The 21122-nt window shown below is 42.2% G+C and overlaps 1 protein-coding gene across 1 annotated transcript in view; it reads right to left on the bottom strand.

Moving 5' to 3' along the window:
* vwf (von Willebrand factor) overlaps positions 1–21122 on the bottom strand; it is a 99796-nt gene that overhangs the window by 24418 nt on the left and 54256 nt on the right. The window contains exons 29-41 of the mRNA XM_068004792.1: positions 19355–19474; positions 17240–17383; positions 17000–17143; positions 15164–15325; positions 14970–15016; positions 14013–14190; positions 10952–11172; positions 10127–10319; positions 7846–8193; positions 5189–5394; positions 2942–3044; positions 1983–2057; positions 1096–1200 (exon numbers count right to left, since the gene is read on the bottom strand). Of these exons, the coding sequence (XP_067860893.1) occupies positions 1096–1200; positions 1983–2057; positions 2942–3044; positions 5189–5394; positions 7846–8193; positions 10127–10319; positions 10952–11172; positions 14013–14190; positions 14970–15016; positions 15164–15325; positions 17000–17143; positions 17240–17383; positions 19355–19474 (2046 nt within the window). The remainder of the gene's footprint in view (positions 1–1095; positions 1201–1982; positions 2058–2941; positions 3045–5188; positions 5395–7845; positions 8194–10126; positions 10320–10951; positions 11173–14012; positions 14191–14969; positions 15017–15163; positions 15326–16999; positions 17144–17239; positions 17384–19354; positions 19475–21122) is intronic.

Below are 21122 nucleotides of genomic sequence, written 5' to 3'. Positions count from 1 at the left end.
AAGAGGTGCAACATTAAGAGCAATTTGAAGTTACTGTTAACATCACTTTGGCAATTTATTTTTTTTTAGTAGCAAGAAACTCCATTATCAAAAAGCAATTGTTTTTTCACTTTGTTTCTCACAACTAAGCTCATTTTCCCTAATTGAGTACACTGACCTTGTACATTGCCATTTTATACCCCAGGGAATAGGAAAAATAAACCAAAGTAAACAAAACCTTAGTGAGATAGGGAGCAGGAGGTTCAAAGCTTCAGTGTCACACAAAGGACATTCTGATCAGCAGCTGGCCAACCTTCCATTTTAATACAACCCCAGTAATGCAATCACCTGTTGAATAGTATTAATTTTCATTAAGTACATTTTGATATTCACAAATGGAACGGGCTGGGTTTTTTTTGTCTTGGTTTTAGGAATTAACATTCCTCTGTTTGTGGAGATTTAATGCATAATCACCTCGGCATAGGGGAAGAGCAGTTATGAGGAGGGTCAGGCTCACCACAGAAGTTATCACTGCAGTGTGCCATCTGGACGACAAACATCTGCAGGGGCAGTCAACTATCTGCTATGCATTCCTAGCAGCCAGCTGGTATGAATGTGTGTTCACTGTGTGGAGTCACCCCTGCCAACAGGGCATTTTGGGAAATCGCAGGTGTGCTCCCTACAATTTTCCCTCCAGTCTGTGCTCCAGGTGGGTGAGGCTCGGCGTTGGGAGCACGCATTCGAAAAATTTAGCTATTGTCCTAGCTCTGACCCACGCTTGCATGTACAAAGGCAGCAAAGACTTGCAAAATGACCTCTGCAATCTCAACTCATATTAAATCATGCCATGTATAGTACCAATATGAGGAATTTTAAATTAAAGCAAAGGTTAAATGGCAAAAGTAACACGTCATATTGACTTGCAAACTTATAATTGCTCTGGCCACTATATGGAGTAACAGCAAAAGTGCATTGGTGATGATTTCCTGTTTCATATTTCTGGTGAAATCACAAACCAAACAGAAGAAAACTTAAGTGGTGTTTACACGTGACACCCTGACACATAGAATGAAAAAATTGTTCACCAGTGAACAATTAACTTTTCCAAAAACTCACCACATTCATAATTTGGCTTGCATTCGCCTGGATTTTTCAGTGATAGATAACGTCCATCTTCACATCTTGGGATACGTGGCAGATCACAGGTTTCTAAATTGCAAGCTACAGAAATGGGGAACATCCATCACTGTGGAACTGTCATTTATTCTACAATTCTAAACTTGCATTGAACAAGTAACACAATTGTTTAATCAGCAAAGTTCTTAAAAATATTTTGTCCTTAAAATTATATCATGGGACACTAACATACCAATACGTAATATATTTATCAGAGATTTCGGTCTGCACTACTTTAGCAGGGAGTGAAGTTCAAACGTTGATGTATTAGTGTCCAGTAGTGCAATTAGAAATTCCCCTTTTCCCTGGCTCTGTACTTGCTTAAAAACTGTTCACCTCTAACATCTTCCAATTCTGATGAAAGGTCGTCGGCCTGAAACGTTAACTTTGTTTCTCTTTCCACAGATGCTGCCTGACCTGCTGAGTGTTTCCAGCATTTTCTGTTTTTATTTCAGATTTCCAGCATCTGAAGTATTTTGCTTTTGTATTAGAAATTCTGTGCTTGTCCTGTTTCTGTCAAGGATTTATAGAATGAACCATGTGTCAACATTGTGTGTGTCAAAGTTCCTGGAAAGCATGTTGTGTTGAGAGTAATTTTTAGAGAAATCTTTTAAATCCAAAATATCATAATTAAGTATCTTTTCAAACAAGAATATTGTCTATATTCATCTCAGTAAGTGGGAAAAAAGAAATCCTTTCATTATATAAATATTGACAAGTTTCTTCCAGTGTAGTATTTAGATACAGGGTTTATTATTCCTCAGACACTATACAGCGTTAATGTACTTTCAATACTGAAGCTGAGTGTTTGAAAGTTCCGTACATACCGCACTCATACTGTGGACAGCACTCATCAATGTCCCGCTGTATTGTTGGTATTTCACACAGCCCACACACAGGTACTGCAAATAGGGAGGAAAAATACAGGCAACATCAATATTTGAAATCAACAACTGAAACCAGCTCCTATTTTTTTAGAAATGCAGGTTGAATTTGCTGGACTGCAATATCAGTAAGATGCAGGGGTGTCTGTCAGTTCATTAAAACATGAGTTTGGAATATCTGGGTTAATGGCAGTGTGACTTTGGAATATTTAGATTAATGGCAGTGTGAGGTTGGTGTGTTTCGGTTAATGGCAATGTGATTCCCAGTTACATTGAAACTACAGCACAGAAACAGGCCATTCAGCCCATCTGGTCTATGCCAGTGTTTATGCTCCACACGAGCCTCCTCCCTCCCTACTTCATCTAATCCTATCAACATACCCTTCTATTTCTTTCTCTCTCATGTGCTTATCTAGCTTCCCCTTAAATGTATCTATGCGATTTGCCTCAACTACTACTTGTGGTAGTGTGTTCCACATTCTTATCACTCTTTGGGTAAAGAAGTTTCTCCTGAATTCCCTACTGGATTTATTAGCGACTATTTTATATTTATGACCTCTAGTTTTAGATGCCCCCACAAGTGGAAACATCTTCTCTACATCTACCCTATCAAACCCTTTCATTATCGTAAAGACCTGTACCAGGTCACCCCTCAGCCACAGTTTAATACGTGTTGTTTGACTATCTTTATCAAAGCTTTTTAAGCAATCGAGAGAGAAAACAGGATATCACTGTTCGAACCATCAATTTGAATCTTCTCAAGAAACGGTAGCCCAGAAATTGCTGTTTATTTTGAAAGGACTAATGCCTCCACTAAAATAACACATGGATTAATGACACACAAACATGCTAATCCATTTAAATGCCAAAAGTAATTTCTAGGCCTGTGAGTTGCCTTTTACCTGTGACAGTAGGACAGGGCCTGTTTGTGCAGTTGATCTGTCTGTTGTCTAGGCACATGCATAGCTGGCAGGGGTCATTGTGTGGTATCCATGTATCCAAATACTGAAAAAGAAAAGCAAGTTAGAAATGTGTTAAAATCCCTGCCCTGCCCGATGTCATTAAATAGTATGCCCACGGCATAATTCATCCCGCTGTGAAACTGTTAAAACAAGCTACTACATCATTTCACTTTGATTTATTTTTCTTGTTTATTTTGTCTCACGTTCCTGTCCTCCTCTATGCTCAAATTCCCTCCAAAAGAACATATGAATGCTTGGAATAAGAAAAAGCCATTCAGCCCATTAGGCTGGCTCCTTCCACAGTCCAGCCACCCCAAAATCTCTATATTCTCTTCATAACCCCTCTATGAATTTCTGCTGTAAATTACTGGTTATCCTCCAGACAGATTTGTACCCAATTCAGTTTCTTGTTTCTGTTTGCATGATACCTTGGCTTGTCTAATGTAGTATATATTTTGAGGCCTAATTAAATTTTACATCTGTATTTTTAATTTCAAAGCATATTAAGGTGCTGGAATATGTTGCACCACTTTCTCTTCCCCCAGTGCCCCTGTCTCTTCAGATGCACTGCAGAAAGAGATGAAGAACCTCCTCTCTTTGGGAGCTACCAAGGATGCAGTGTCAAACGTGGGCAGTCTTCATGCAATTCCAAATGCCAAGGTGGCCAAAGCATCAAATTGCCCTCATGATTCAGGGACTCAGATGGTAATCTCAAGAAGTCAGAGCACTAGAAATGGAAATATCACATTAAGATAGTGGGCTATAGAGGAGTGTTCATCAAAGCTTCTGAATGTGGTATATTTTACATCATAGCAAGGCAAGTTTCAGAGCTGACTTAGGATAGTTAGATGTTGTCAAATGCGCTCACAGTTGTATTTCATATACCTGAATGAATATACATGGAATGAATACTATATTTATAATGGCCAAAATTCTTAATCCGTCTACCTTTTAATAAGAGCTGGCATTTTAATTACTAAAGGAGCCACCTCTTGTATCCTGACCCAATGCATCATATCCCTTTAACAGATCCAATTATACATATGGGACATTTTGCCAATGTGAGTTCTACCTTTCATCTTGTAGCAAATTGGTGCTAATGAATTTGACTAAATCATTGCAAAATTCATAGCCAACATTCACTTAATAATGATGAAAGTTCATCGACCTGAAACGTTAACCCTGTTTCTCTCTTCATGGATGCTGCCTGAACTGCTGAGTGTTTCCAGCATTTTCTGGGGGCAATTTTAACCTAACTCACCCATTTTAACTGATGGGATCCGATGCAACTCTGGTTTTACACCCCGCCCAATATTACTCTCTATTGACTTCAATGGAGAGTAAAATTGGGCATTGTGCAAAACCAGCGTTGCACCGATCCCGTGGGTTAGGTTAAAATGACCTCCTCTGTTTTTATTTCAGATTTCCAGCATCTGCAGTATTTTGCTTTTGCTCTCTTAATAATGACAGGCTTCCAGCTTCCTAGTTACATAAGAACATAAGAACATAAGAAATAGGAGCAGGAGTAGGCCAATCGGCCCCTCGAGCCTGCTCTGCCATTCAATAAGATCATGGCTGATCTGATCCTAACCTCAAATCTAAATTCATGTCCAATTTCCTGCCCGCTCCCCGTAACCCCTAATTCCCTTTACTTCTAGGAAACTGTCTATTTCTGTTTTAAATTTATTTAATGATGTAGCTTCCACAGCTTCCTGGGGCAGCAAATTCCACAGACCTACTACCCTCTGAGTGAAGAAGTTTCTCCTCATCTCAGTTTTGAAAGAGCAGCCCCTTATTCTAAGATTATGCCCCCTAGTTCTAGTTTCACCCATCCTTGGGAACATCCTTACCGCATCCACCCGATCCAGCCCCTTCACAATCTTATATGTTTCAATAAGATCGCCTCTCATTCTTCTGAACTCCAATGAGTAGAGTCCCAATCTACTCAACCTCTCCTCATATGTCCAACCCCTCATCCCCGGGATTAACCGAGTGAACCTTCTTTGTACTGCCTCGAGAGCAAGTATGTCTTTTCTTAAGTATGGACACCAAAACTGTATGCAGTATTCCAGGTGCGGTCTCACCAATACCTTATATAACTGCAGCAATACCTCCCTGTTTTTATATTCTATCCCCCTAGCAATAAAAGCCAACATTCCGTTGTACTTCTTGTTGTTACATCTGTACCTGATGAGGAGTTCGCTGATCATCGATACATTGTGTGCAGACTTCATCAGTGACACATTTTCCTTCCAACAGCAACTTCCCTCCTGGACAAAAGCAGCCTTCAGTGGAAGAACCCAGACAATGAGTGGTGTTCGTTTTGCTTTCACAATGCCGGATGCAATTTATCCCACAAGGTTCGTACACTAGGGAGTTAGGGCACTGGATAGCTAAAGGAAAGGAATAACACCTTAGGCAGGCAGCTATGGATAAATACAAAATGTTAAACTTTGTGTTTAAACTTTCAGATACCCCCTGCTTTGCACACAGCAGGCGACTTATTAGAAAACCATGGGACATGCCCTGCCAGCCGTACAGGGTCTTGCAAAATGTTGTGGTGTATTTCATTCGACAAAGACTAAGATTGTGCAAAAAAGCGGCTTACAAATCTACAAAGCAGCCCGCTTGATTGGCACCCCATCCATCACCCTAAACATTCACTCCCTCCACCACCGGCGCACTGTGGCTGCAGTGTGTACCATCCACAGGATGCACTGCAGCAACTCGCCAAGGCTTCTTCGACAGCACCTCCCAAACCCGCGACCTCTACCACCTAGAAGGACAAGAGCAGCAGGCACATGGGAACAACACCACCTGCACGTTCCCCTCCAAGTCACATACCATCCCGACTTGGAAATATATCGCCGTTCCTTCATCGTCGCTGGGTCAAAATCCTGGAACTCCCTTCCTAACAGCACTGTGGGAGAACCGTCACCACACGGACTGCAGTGGTTCAAGAAGGCGGCTCACCACCACCTTCTCGAGGGCAATTAGGGATGGGCAATAAATGCTGGCCTCGCCAGCGACGCCCACATCCCGTGAACGAATAAAAAAAAAATCAAAACCTAATGCCACTACAATCCAATATAGGAGTAATACAATTAATGCGAATTGCACATCCATGCAAGAAATAGCCGTGCCCATGTAACTATGTGGGCACATGACAAAAAAAACTGGCATTGATATAACACCTTGTCACATCCTGAGTGCAACATGCTTGTCAGGAGATGTCAGCCGAGGTCTGGCACCTGGGAAAAAGTTCTGTGCCTCTGTTAGGTGATTCCATCCTTTCCAAAGGGAAAGTGATATATGTGTTGCCGTTTGCTCACGAGGCATCAGTCACTTGCTTGATGCATTTGTGGGCAGCCGATTGACTGATTTGGCATGTGTCATCGGTAGTGGCTTGGAAGCATCAGATGGTGTCAAAGTTTATTGCATTAGTGACCTTCACACCCACAGGAGGAGTCATCCCCATGTACCAGCTATCTGCAGGTCAGCCTCCAGGAGAAGACAGCTATGTGACAGCCTCTTTTGTGAAGCAGAGCAGTGAAGACCACTCCTCTGACGTGCCCAGGAATGACTGGGCCAGTAAACACGGGTCCTGCATTTAGTACAGATGTGTATATAGCATACGAGGCATAGTCCCATCTGCTTTTTTTGTCCGCTAAGAACCGATCTTCGTCCTCCATATCTCGGATCACCATTGGAACTCCCAAAGGAATTCTCATTCTACCAATTTTAGTTGCTGTAAACAAAATAGCAGATGAAGTAACGGAGTGTAAGAAATGGCGTTTGAATTAAAAGTCTAGCAATGCTAAAAATCAGGCCTAAACAGCAACAAGCATTCATGCATCAATGAAATGGATATAAAGCAATTTAAAAGGAAATCCAACTTTTCAAGCAACAATTAAACAGTGACACTCACCTTTAGGAAACTAACTCCTATAGGCCCTGCCGGCCACATGATTCTGTGCCTGTGGAATTGGTGAGAAAGCAGCTGAATCCCATATGGAACCGTTTAATTATTTTTTGAAGGTTTAATGAGGATTACGCTGGTCACCAGCACAGTCTTCAAAAAGAGGCTTTTTTTTGGTCCGAAATGCAGCGCATTATGAATGGCATGAGCTGGCTTGCAGGCCCAAATTTGGGACCCGGGCTCACCCCCAGCGAAACTCTGCATCGCTACCGCAGTATCATAAAGTCAGGGCTACAGTATCTGTGTTCACAGAAACTACAGATGTCGCTATTGAGACACTGTAGTCCATCTCAAGAAGACACGGTAAAATGGAATGTGGAAAAGATTCAACATGGAATACTTACATAGGAGTAGGAGTAGGCCAGTCAGCCCCACGAGCCTGCTCCGACATTCAATTAGATCATGGCTGATCTGTACCTCAACTCCATGTACCCACCTTTGATCCATATCCCTTGATACCCTTACCCAACAAAAATCTATCAATCTCAGTCTTGAAAGCTCCAATTGTCCCAACATCCACAGCCTTTTTGAGGAGAGTTTTCCAGATTTTTACCGCTCTTTGTGTGAAGAAGTGCTTCCTGATTTCACTCCTGAATGGCTTAGCTCTAATCTTAAGATGATACCCCCTTGTTTTGGATTCCCCCACCAGAGGAAATATTGTCTCTTTAGCTTCCCTATCATTTTAACCATACATATAATGGCAGGATGTTTCATTTCGTGAGAAATAAGTCCGAGCATCATGTGCACTTGAGGCAATAGGAGCCAATAACTAGCTCACATCATTACTGGCTGCTTGTCCGATCAGGTCACTCGTGGGATCAATGAGAAAAACAGTTGAAATGCACAAAGAGAAGAGATCACTTACGGCAAAAATCCGTTGACCTCCATTTAATGCAAATGCCCTGAAGTTTGCACCTGAAGCTGTATGCTGAAATGGAGTCACACACATTACTGCCATTGCAGGCCTTCTGCTGGCACAGTTTGAGATATGGCTGTGGGTCAACTACCTTCCGGCATTCGTCAAACATTGAAGATAGCAGAGTGTTACATTCATCGCTCGTCGATACACATTCATGCACCTCTGGCACTTCCTCGCTGCAACTATGTGATGCTGGTTCTTTCAGAGTCCAATCATTTATAAACGTGAGGCTATTATTAGTTACAGAACCATCGCGGAGTTCAAAATCATTTAACTGATCATTGTCACATGTTCCTGGATACAAACAAAAGAACAGCAGCTAATTAGCATGTTACCCAACAACAACAACTTGCATTTATATGATGCCTTTAGCATAGTAAAATGTCCCAAGGCGCTTCACAAAACAAAATATCAAACAAAATTTGACACCGAGCCACATAAGGAGATATTTGGACAGGTGACCAAAAGCTTGGTCAAAGAGATAGGTTTCAAGGAGCATCTCAAAGGAGGAGAAAGAGGTAGAGAGGTTTAGGGAGGGAATTCCAGAGCTTAGGGCCTAGGCAGCAGAAGGCACAGCTGCCAATGATGGAGCGATGATAATCGGGGATGCGATTTTCCAATCTCTTTGCTTTTCCAATTAACAAAACAAAATGACAAATTCATTTTAAGTCCAATATATCATTCATCACTCTTCAAAAATAGCATTCAGCAGTAGGTCTAAGCTTAATCTCTGCTAGGCGGCTGGTGGCAGAGATCGGTGAGGTACACTGTGGAGTTCATCCTGAGAGCACTGTGCATGGTGGGCTTCTGATCTCAGATTTGATCATCTGGAAGCAGCATTCAGTTCATGTGCGGTGCATCCCCAGAGGAAAGGTGGGTCAAACCAGGCTGATCTCACATACATCCTAGAAACTGGGTAACAAAATGACACTTGCACAGAGCTGGGACAGCAGAGAGAGATGGCAATAGAGAGAGGTACATAAATAAGATGAAAAAGATCTGGAAATGTGGACAAGGGAGGTAACTTCAGTTTACTTGCTAATGTCACAGTTTAAAACACATAGAAATGTATGAAAATAAGGGCAAGGAGAGTCCATCAGATCCATTAAGCTTGCCCCATTGAGTAGATGGTGTAACCTTGTACACAATGCTGCCACGTCCTGGTAATGCTATATCTTGGGAGAGGTAAAAGAAACAAAGAAAAAGATCTGTGGCTGATTCAGGAAAAGCCCTGGGAAATTCCTTTCTGATCACCGTTGCCCATGTTGCATTACAATCTTTTCAGATCCATTTCTTTTAATGGATCCCCCTGTATAGTATAGCCCCATGTGCATCATATTGCACTGGTGACATTAAACGTGACATGCCACACGCAGCCCATTCACCCAAATGATCTCAATCTGCCTGCTGCCTATCTATTTGCTCCCTAGTACAAACTCCTGCGCTCATTTTTACTTTAATACTCACTTCCCTCAGCATTTCTAGGCCAGAAAGGGGAAAACCAAATTGGCCATGATTCCTGGTCCTGATCCATATCCAGAAACTCTTACTAGACTTCAGGCTCACACTGTGGAGGCTTCTGTGGGCAAATGGCCCAGATCTCATGGCTGTCACATGAAGAACGGACATTAGGCACTGCTGCCCATGAAACCAAACTCCAACACCAGCTGGGGGTCGAGGGGGTATGGCGAAATAGGAGGGGAACCCAGAAAAAATATTATTAAATTACTTCATATCATGCTGGTCACAAGATGGTTTAGTGGCAGCAGATAGCGATATCTATCTGCTAACACGGACAATGAAGTCTCATGTACAATGAGATATGCAATGAGGTCTCATGTACATTTAGCTCACATATGCATTGGTCTAATATACAATGAGTTCTCTTACAATGAGCTCACATATGCAATGAGATCACATATGCAATGGGTTCTCATGAGATACACACTACGGGGTCGATTTTAAATCCCAACAGGCCTGATAACGTGCTCCCAGCAGGTCTGATGTGTGCTCCCAGCAGGTTCGATATGTGCTTCCAGCAGGTCCGATATGTGCTCCCAGCAGGCAAAGCTATGCATTGAGGGAGCAAATTTATAATATCGCCCTTTATGTTTTGATACTTTAGAATTCATTGCTATTATTTCTTTTTTAACTCTGCTTACTGGTTAGTAATAACTGCAAAAATCTTGGCAGAACACTGCCTGCCATACAACTTTTCACCACTCACCACAAAGTCCAGATACTCTGGCAAAGAACAGCGTAGGAGAAACCCAAAGACCGAAAAGATTGCTCAATGGACTGAAGATGAGTACTATTCCCAAATCTGGGATATTTGCTACAAAGTTACTGGACCCATGGTCAATGACGTCCATGTTACCAACAGTTAAAGGAGGATAGGATAGCTTTCCATTGACTGAAACCTAACGGAACGAAAGAATGGAGAATTGATTAAAAGTTCTCAATACATGTAACGGACAAATTAAAAAGGAAGCTGCTTTTCTATCATGAACGAGAAGTGCCAGATTCCTACTCTTACCCTAATATTTAATTTAACACAGTAACTTTATCCTTGCTAATTGGTTCATAGAATCATAGAAGTAACAACATGGAAACAGGCCCTTCGGCCCAACATGTCCATGTCGCCCAGTTTATACCACTAAGCTAGTCCCAATTGCCTGCACTTGGCCCATATCCCTCTATACCCATCTTACCCATGTAACTGTCCAAATGCTTTTTAAAAGACAAAATTGTACCCGCCTCTACTATTGCCTCTGGCAGCTCTTTCCAGACACTCACCACCCTTTGAGTGAAAAAATTGCCCCTCTGGACCCTTTTGTATCTCTCCCCTCTCACCTTAAATCTATGTCCCCTCGTTATAGACTCCCCTACCTTTGGGAAAAGATTTTGACTATCTACCATATCTAAGAAAAAGCATTTATATAGCACTTTATCGCAACGTTCAAACCTCCCAAAAGTGCTACACATACAATGAATAACTTTGACGTGCTAGTCAAATGAAAACAGAAAGTGCATCACAGCCGTATGTACTCACTGTCATATTATCATGTAGTAGAGTTGCAGTATTGTACTGCTTGATTTCAATTGCTCTGATGCAGTTTTCTTTGGCGGCCAAGTGGCAAGGAACCTTATGAATGATTATTTTTGTATCGTGGTCTTCAATTTGTAGCAACAAGTAAGAGCAGCCTCCAGTTAATGAGAACTCGTGTCCATCAAAAGTAGCAATCTGTGTTTTTGCGGTCACTGTGCATACACCTGTTAAAAGAACAAAAAGGAACGTCATTTATATAATGCCTTTTATGTCTTCAATGCGTCCCAAAGTGCTTCACGGCCAATGAATTATATTTGAAGTGTAGTCACTATTTTTTTGTTGGCAAACACGGTGGACAATTTGTTCACAGCAAGTCCCAGTAACAGCAAATGAGACCATATGATCACAAGGTATTTATGGACAAGGAAGGCCATTCGGCCCATCTTAGCTAATCCATCCAGAAAGATTCTACAGTCTCCCAAATTCAGCATCCATTGCCTCTTAAAAGATTCCAGAGTTTTACATCCACTACTCTTCCTGGGTTGATCATTATTTGCATGAAAAATCTCCTGACATCACTCCAAATTAACCTGTTGCTAACGTGAATTTATGTCCCCTTGTCCTACTCTTGCAATTTAACTGAAAGTAATATTCCAGATTTACCTGAATACTACTGCTCAATGATTAGCTGATATGTTTTGGTGGGTTGGTTGAGTGATGAATGTTCATGATGGACCCTGCTGCTCTTCAAAAAAAATTGTCATGGGAACTTTTATGTCCACCTGCACTGGCAGACAGGTTTAGAGCCTCTTCCGAAAGACAGCGCCTTTGACAATACAGCATTGAACTGTCAGCCTAGATTATGTGCTCAGCATTTGTTGGAGGCCATGAACCCACAATCTTCTGACTCCGAGGTATGCTGGCACTTAGAAGGAATAAGATTATTTTAAGAGGAGTTTACATTGGGATGATCCAATTTCAAATTAAACTATAGCACAAAAAGCCCCAACAATCTTTTCTTTATTATATCATGTTGTATTCTGCTTAGTTATGTAAGGAATCTTACAACACCAGGTTATAGTCCAACTGTTTTATTTGAAAATCACAAGCTTTCGAAGGCTTTCTCCTTCGTCAGGTGAGCGAGTGTGGGATTCCATGGAAGGTTATCGCATTTATAGTCAGAGAACAATACCTGGTGATTACAGATAATCTTTCCAACTGCCCGTTGTCAAGGCAATCAAAGTGTTCAGACAGAGTGATGTTACCTACAGGACCACCAAATACACAAACGGCCAGAACAAAAGACAGACAGAGAGAGAGAGAGAAACATCCGAAAGGAAGAGAAAGACAGAGAATGACCCGTTGTGTTAAAAACAAATAACTTTTTTTCGCTGGTGGGGTTACGTGTAGCGTGACATGAACCCAAGATCCCGGTTGAGGCCGTCCTCATGGGTGCGGAACTTGGCTATCAATTTCTGTTCGACGATTTTGCGTTGTCGTGTGTCTCGAAGGCCGCCTTGGAGAACGCTTACCCGAAGATCGGATGGCTGAATGTCCTTGACTGCTGAAGTGTTCCCCGACTGGGAGGGAACCCTCCTGTCTGGCGATTGTTGCGCGGTGTCCGTTCATCCGTTGTCGCAGTGTCTGCATGGTCTCGCCAATGTACCATGCTCCGGGACATCCTTTCCTGCAACGTATGAGGTACACAACGTTGGCCGAGTCACAGGGGTATGAACCATGTACCTGATGGGTGGTGTCCTCTCGTGTGATGGTGGTGTCTGTGTCGATGATCTGGCATGTCTTGCAGAGGTTGCCGTGACAGGGTTGTGTGGTGTCGTGGACGCTGTTCTCCTGAAAGCTGGGTAATTTGCTGCGAACGATGGTCTGTTTGAGGTTGGGTGGCTGTTTGAAGGCGAGTAGTGGAGGTGTGGGGATGGCCATAGCGAGGTGTTCGTCATCATTGACGACATGTTGAAGGCTGCGGAGAACATGGCGTAGTTTCTCCGCTCCGGGGAAGTACTGGACGACGAAGGGTACTCTGTTGGTTGCGTCCCGTGTTAGTCTTCTGAGGCGGTCTATGCGATTTTTCGCTGTGGCCCGTCGGAACTGTCGATCGACGAGTCAAGTGTCATATCCCATTCTTACGAGGGCGTCTTTCAGTGTCTCTGGGTGTCCATCGCGTTCCTCCTCGTCTGAGCAGATCCTGTGTATTCGCAGGGCCTGTCCATAGGGGGTGGCCTCTTTGACGTGGTTAGGGTGGGAGCTGGAAAAGTGGAGCATCGTGAGGTTGTCCGTGGGCTTGCGGTAGAGTGAGGTGCTGAGGTGCCCGTCTTTGATGGAGATTCGTGTGTCCAAGAAAGAAACTGATTCTGAGGGGTTATGCATTTCTTTTTATATTATTTTGATGTAGTTGCACTCATATCACTGGCCCTTGGCAATTGTAGCCTATTCCCGCCCCCCGACATTGGGTTCTATAGCAGACTGATGATCCACTCCTCCAAATTACCGCCCATGTGGTGAAGATAAGCATTTGGCCCCCTGCGTCTCTGGGCCTCCATTTATAGCCTGCCAGCACAGAAGTTGTTTTTATATTGTACTTTTAATTAGGAATCCAGGACCTCATGTCCAGAGTCCACTCCAGGAATGTTTGCTGTTGAATCTTCTTCCTGTGGCCTGGCGGCAGTTTTACCTCGGCCTACCAGGCATGCCACCAAGCTACAGGAAATGGATTTAACAGCACAGACACTGGATGTCAGCACACGGCAACCAAAATCTGAATCGAAAGACCAACATACAAGCAGCTTGAGAGAGAGCAAGCGAGAAGTGGGGGGGGGGAGAGAGAAAGAGAAAAAGAGAGAGAAATAGTAGCTTCAGCACAAAGTTAGTGAATACTACTTCCTGACTTATTGCTAGGTGAAAAAAGTCAATCAGTACTGTCAAAAGCTGAACTTGAACCTTGGTTCCAGAAACAAAAGAAGTGTTTAACTGGGATTAAGTCAGCCTCTATTCTGTCCTCCCAAACTAAAGTCTTACTTTTATAACGTTTCATGTAAGTGCTACTTACAAGGGCATGACCATCGGCAGCCACATGTTTCCTCAATTTTGATGCTGGGAAGATTGTTGCTGCAGGTTGGTTTGCGCAGTTTCTCACAGTTTATTTTATGATTTATGGAAATAACTTCTCCATTTGGTTTGCATATGAAACTGTGGCACTTATCAGGCAACATCCACTTCTCTCCAGCCTGGAAAGAATGTAGTTAAATCAGTGCTAACTATCAATTATCACAAACAATTTTATTTGCCCAAATTGCAACTATTTTCCGATCGATGCTGACAGGGAAAAACACCACAACAATTTTAAGAAACGGGAGTCATAATAATTAAATAAAATATTAGTTGTTGATTCTATGTAGTCATTGTGTTGTAAATTACTTGTGTGTTAACAGTCAATATAAAAATACCATTCAGAATATAAGGGAATAGATAAATTGAACTCCAATAATACGGTTGAGATTGCCACAAACACCTCGGGGAGAATCAGGGGACATGGGCTTACACTTAGAAGAGGGAAGGTGCACAGATGGTGTATATTTATCTCCTTACAGAAAAGGTATTGAATGGACTACCAGCGAGGCAGATCGTGTGGGAGAATTGGGTAGATATTTGAGGGAGTGGGCGATTGAGTATTATTCATTTCTGGGACTGACCAAATGGGTCCAAGAGTGTTTTCCAGTACTGTACTTTCCTATATTGCTAATCCTGGCCCTGAATTTCCTTGTTGCGTCTCCCGCTCCGCTGCCATACCTTCACCAGAAATGAAGAGGAAACCCCATTTGACACAGGTAAACGGGGCTTCCACCGCACTTCTGGCCAAATTATGGTGGTGGAGCGGGAGGAGTTCTGAGGAAATTCCAGGCCTGTGTCTGATTAAACCATGCAAACTGTTGAGCAAATGGAGCCTCGCTGGAGATGTGGGGCTATAGCACTGGCTTTACCCACGCTCATGTATGATCAAATATACCTGTCGGCGATTCCCCTTGTCGTCTATGCATTCCTGAGGAGAAGTCGCTGTGAAAGAAAACAAAACTGTAATAAATCCTGTTTGCATTGTTGAAAATAATTCATAAATCAAATTCTGTTTTTTCTTTCACAGAGTACTTTTTCTCATTCCAAAATAGTTTATGAGGATTAATAATATTGATTTATGAGCCTCACCTACGCAGATTTTTTCTATAAACTCGTCACTAAGTGTCACCATCATGGGAAGAGCTTCCATTTCAGCCAGGCGAATGATGTTATTTGGGTTGGGCCCAGCTAAGGTTAAAAGTTGTTGTTTATCATACTTTCTCCCTATCCCTATTGGGATCACAGTAACACCTAAAATCAAAGAGATTAAGGTAAATACAGTGGAAATAACATGAATTATCACATAGTTCGCCTGGAGGTTGTTATAGCATGGATAACTGCATTAGACTTGTCTTGTTTTTATAAAATCCTCTTAAACATTCCTTGTGACATCTACAATTCCTCTACTTCAAAAAGAAAAGTAATCAAATTATATAATCAGGCATTAACAAAATGGTATCAAAGTTTGATTGGGTGTTCCCAATATACTGGTGCCCATTTTATTACCCATTCACTAGAAACAAGCAGTCACAAAGTAAAATCAAAGAATAGTCATTCAACATGGTTCAGGGGAACAATTCCAGTTTTGCATTACTTTGGGGTAGGTTACTGAATGTTTATGGTGTCTTTTAAAAGGGATTATCCTAAACTGTCATCAACATTTGCCAAGATTAGAGTTTACTCTAGGTTTAGTTTCAACACAAGTTACATCCAACTTCTAAACTGTCCTATGGAATCCATAAAATGGATCATTGTGGAGCATTCACAATGTCTGTTCATTATAGACAGAAAATCTTGGGGAATACATCCATGATTTCCCAATAGGGGCTACAAGTGCATCAGGCTCTGCACTGAGACCATGCATTTATAAAATCAGCTCTCTATTCTAGACTTTCTTTCCAAGAACCCTATAGGATCTGGAAGAATTACAATCATTCTGATGGACGGTTGCATTTACATTACATCTGTGGCAATGGGCAAAGCAAAGACTTCCTTCAGGCAGCAGTCTCACTCCACTTGGATCTTGAGCCAGGTCGGGTCCTAGGTCCAAATTGACACCATCACTTTAGCGCAAGTGTGAAGTAAGCCCACTTAGTGCCACCACTACAGTTGTAAGGGTGTAATATTACAAATGGGGGCTCCTGGCACAGAGCTATACCCATGTCCGAGCGTGTATCAGGAGTTGGGGTGCACACTCCCTGTGATTTTCTGGCCATTAAAATTAATGGGGAACGCATGCCTAAATTCCTAATATGTGCGTCTGGTGGGTGAGCTCCACAATGGGAGCACCAATTCATAAGATTGCGCTTGCAATAAAAATGAAGTCTGAGAAGATTGGCAGGATTTTATTGGCACCCCAAAGTGAATCCTGCTTCTTGTTTCGATCTAGATCAGAAAAATTGTACAAAATAGCTAAAGATGACATTAAACCAAATAGTATTAGCATCTAACAGCTACAGATAGATGACAAATATTTCCAGCAGCTAATGAATTGAATTCAATAAAGGATGAAAGAAGAAAGACTTGCATTTATATAGCACATTTCACGACCTCAGGACGTCCCAACGCGCATTACAGCCAATGACGTACTTTTGAAGTGTAGTCACCATTGCAATGTAGGAAATGCAGCAGCCAACTTGCGCATAGCAAGTTCCCATAAACAGCAATGTAATAATGACCAGATAATCTGTTTTAGTGATATTGGTTGAAGGATAAATATTGGGCAGGACACCGGGGAGAACTCCTCTGCTCTTCTTCGAATAGTGCAGTGGGATCTTTTACATCCACCTGAGAGGACAGATGGGTCTTCAGTTTAATGTCTCATCCAAAAGGCAGCACCCCTGACAGTGCAGCTCCCCTCAGCACTACACCTTTTGAAAGAGCAGTCCAGTTTCAGTGCAATAAATATCAATTATAGTGACATACCTGTTATGATGGCTTCCTTTGCTGCCTGATCGACATTGTCCTTGGAGGTGTCAGTAACTATCACCACAGCAACCTTTGGAACACCAGGCCTGGCTCCTTTAGCCTCTGTGACCGCATACTGTACAGTAAAGGAGAGTGCTTTTCCTGTGACATATCACAAAGACAGTACATGAGAATATTCTCTAATTTTCTAGCACTTATTTCAAGTAATGAATGATTTTAACATTGGAGACACTTTACCTATTTGACTTGGTCCGGGTTCCCTTTGCTGGATATTGTCGATCAGGTCCAAAAGATTCTCCTTCTCCTGGTTTTCGTCCAAAGCAATTTCCAGTGTGTTGATCTTCCCATACTGCAGGATGGAGACATGAGTTTCATCTACCCCTACAATAAGAAAGATATATTTCATAGAATAAAAAAACATAAATCTCTTCTTCTGATGAATATAAAGCTAAGCTCCTTCAGGTTCTGTCGAACAAGTGGGATGTACCATGAGGCAGGAATAATAGAGGGACTTTGAAATTCTAACTAAAATACTGTTTCTGTGACAATTCCTTAACAAGCTGTATTAAAAGTAAGACAATAGTCTATTCTTGATTCTATTTTTGGTCTATTGTTGTTCAGGGGAACTCATTCAAGCCAGGTCTGCACTCTTTCTACCAAACTACAGCTGCAAATACAGCAGAAATTCAACTTGCTCTTGTGAGGGAGTAGAGAAAAAATCTTTATCTCCATTGAACCCAGACCTACAGCAAATCTGACAAAATACCTGAATAACATTCATTTTGCAGAACAGTGAATAAGAGTAGGATGGAGCCTATAATATGTAGGTAGATAGGAAGGGAGGATGGAAAGAAGGAGGGACAGACTTCACAGGCAGTGAATTACGTTTGAAGTGTAGGTACTGTCATTTGTAAGCACATGTGGCAGGAAAGTCCCACAAAACAGCATTGAGATGAATGAGCATATTAATCTTTTGGTAGTTAGAGAGGAATATTGGTTAGGACCCTGCTCTCTTTGGGTGGACATGAAAGATCTCATTGCATTTTCAAATAGGCAGACAGGATCTGCCTTAACATCTCGTCTGAAAAACAATACCTCCAGCAACATAGCACTTCAATATTGCATTGAAGTGTCACTCTTGCTGCCATTTAGTTCTACTAAGTGCACATGTTTGAGTTGTTACTGGCTTTGTGCAGTAGTTTGTTCTTATTCGCAACCCCTCAGATAATGAAGCAGTCCATACCCACAAGCAGCAAGACCTGGACAACATCCAGGCTTGGGCTGATAAGCACCAAGTAAATTTGCGCCAGACAAGTGCCAGGCAGTGACCATCTCCAATAAGAGAGAGTCTAACCACCTCCCCTTGATATTCAATGATGTGGAGATGCCGGTGATGGACTGGGGTTGACAATTGTAAACAATTTTACAACACCAAGTTATAGTCCAGCAATTTTATTTTAAATTCACAAGCTTTCGGAGATTTTCTCCTTCCTCAGGTAAATGTTTCAAGAAATGCCTAACCAATATTCCTCTCTAACTACCAAAAGATTAATATGCTCATTCATCTCAATGCTGTTTTGTGGGACTTTCCTGCCACATGTGCTTACAATTGATATTCAATGGCATTACCATCGCCGAATCCCCCATCATCAACATCCTGGGGGTCACCATTGACCAGAAACTTAACTGGACCAGCCAGATAAATACTGTGGCTACAAGAGCAGGCCAGAGGCTGGGTATTCTGTGGCGGATGACTCACCACCTGACTCACCAAAGCCTTTCCACCATCTACAAGGCACAAGTCAGGAGTGTGATGGAATACTCTCCATTTTCCTGGATGAGTGCAGCTCCAACAACACTCAAGAAGCTCGTGCCAACCAGGACAAAGCAGCCCGCTTGATTGGCACCCTATCCACCACCATAAACATTCACTCCCTTCACCACCGGCCCCCGTGGCTGCAGTGTGTACCATCCACAGGATGCATTGCAGCAACTCGCCAAGGCTTCTTCGATAGCACCTCCCAAACCCGCGACCTCTATCACCTAGAAGGACAAGGGCAGCAGGCACATGGGAACAACACCACCTGCACGTTCCCCTCCAAGTCACACACCATCCCGACTTGGAAATATATCGCCGTTCCTTCATCATCGCTGGGTCAAAATCCTGGAACTCCCTACCTAACAGCACTGTGGGAGAACCGTCACCACACGGACTGCAGCGGTTCAAGAAGGCAGCTCACCACCACCTTCTCAAGGGCAATTAGGGATGGGCAATAAATGCTGGCCTTGCCAATGATGCCCACATCCCATAAACGAATAAAAAAAAATAATGCTAACGTTCCTTTCACTGACCTGTTTTGACTTTCCCGATAAAGGATTTCACAAATGTTTTCATTTCTTCAAACTGTGTCTCTCCAATATTGGCACTGCCATCGAGCAGTATGACAACATCCATTGGTTCAGTGCACGGAGCTATGGGGAAAAGATAGAATTGTGTTTACATTTCCCAATATTCCACAGGCATTTCTTAGCAGCCACATCATTTTGGAACACATTCTAAGAAAAAAAAAGTTTCTCTGTATGAAAAACTTTCACTCTAAAATGTGCATGAATTCTGATGAACTGACTGTACTTTACACCTCAACAAAATACATTATGTTTCTATTGAATTCCTTCACATAACAACGCAGGTGGCATATTCAAACTGGCCAGTGAGGGGGAGAGGGGCCCCTTGGCTTATACTATTAACAAAATGTAAAGATACTTGGAAGTTGGAGGACATTGACAAGAGTAAATAGTTGCAGTGGCGGTGGCAGAAATTTGTGGATTAGAAATTTCTCTGGGCTATTTTTAATGAATTGGTTAAGATGCTTGGGCAAAATTTTACTGTTCCGCTATTTTAATAAAATCATGAACCCATTTAACAAACAGGATGCTAGCATCAGTAAATAGATAAATTTCACCCAAACGTGCTAATCAATTCCTTAAGATTAACACACAGGGGAATTGTAGGCCTGAAATATATCCTATGGCACAGTATATTAATGTCCCAATCCCATGCACTGTGTGTCAGACCAGGGCAATGTACTTTTTAACCCCCGAGTAAAACTTTTCCTGTCAGCTGAATGGACATTTTAACTCTTAATTCTAACACATTCTGTTATTATGATAGTTATTATGCTATCCTTGAAACCAAGTTTATTGAACATAATAAGATGCACATTGTAGCAGACGTCTTGTAACGTGCGACATATGGTCCAGTTGCCTTACATCATGAGTGTGCTAGAACTCAGTGTCTAAGGGTGGATTTACACACAAGTTGTGTGTTGGTGCAAAGCAGCTTCAGCTTTGTGTATAAATGCAAACATTCCCAGTCCACAGGAGCCTTCTCCTCTTTGCCAGATTTTCCATGCTTCCCTCCCCTTCTGCTATTCTGCTGTAACCATTTACACCTCCTTGGACCCATCTTTTGTTTTTATACTTGTTTCATTATCACCTCCTTTTGCCTTGCACCATCATCACTTTTGTCATTTAATCACCCCAACCCTCCACCCAATCACAGGCCTTCCCCTTTTGTTCTTTCGCTGACCCCGTGACCCTGGCTCTGCACTTGCTTGAAAGTTGTTCATCTCGAACACCTTCCAGTTCTGATGAAAGGTCATCGACCTGAAACGTTAACTGTTTCTCGCTCCACAGATGCTGCCTGACCTGCTGAGTGTTTCCAGCATTTTCTGTTTTTATTTCAGCTTTAGTGTAAATTGGGCATGAAGACCTGAATTGGCTCCAAAGCAAAGTGGAATGAGACTCCGTTCTCCATGAATTCTCACTGAGCTTTGCTCTGAAGCCAGGTTGGGTACTGATTCTGGAATCAAGTTACATTTACATATAACTGCAGAAGTAAAGCCATTCCTCATCAATATTACAGTTGGAGCGTGAAGAGTCTCTTGAAATGAGCGTGGGTCGTTAGTTCAGAATTTGTTAGTGAAGGTATTTGGGTACATTTTCATCCCACTATATTTCAGCTTTTCTATGCTGAGTTGTCTACACAAATTCCTATTTAAATGACAGGAATGACTAGAAAAGGATTTCCTCACTAAAGGATGCCTGGAGAGAATATTTT

Source organism: Heptranchias perlo, chromosome 24 (assembly GCF_035084215.1).
Source record: "Heptranchias perlo isolate sHepPer1 chromosome 24, sHepPer1.hap1, whole genome shotgun sequence".
Lineage (NCBI taxonomy): Eukaryota > Metazoa > Chordata > Chondrichthyes > Hexanchiformes > Hexanchidae > Heptranchias > Heptranchias perlo.
This window is presented reverse-complemented; position numbering and strand designations above follow the sequence as displayed.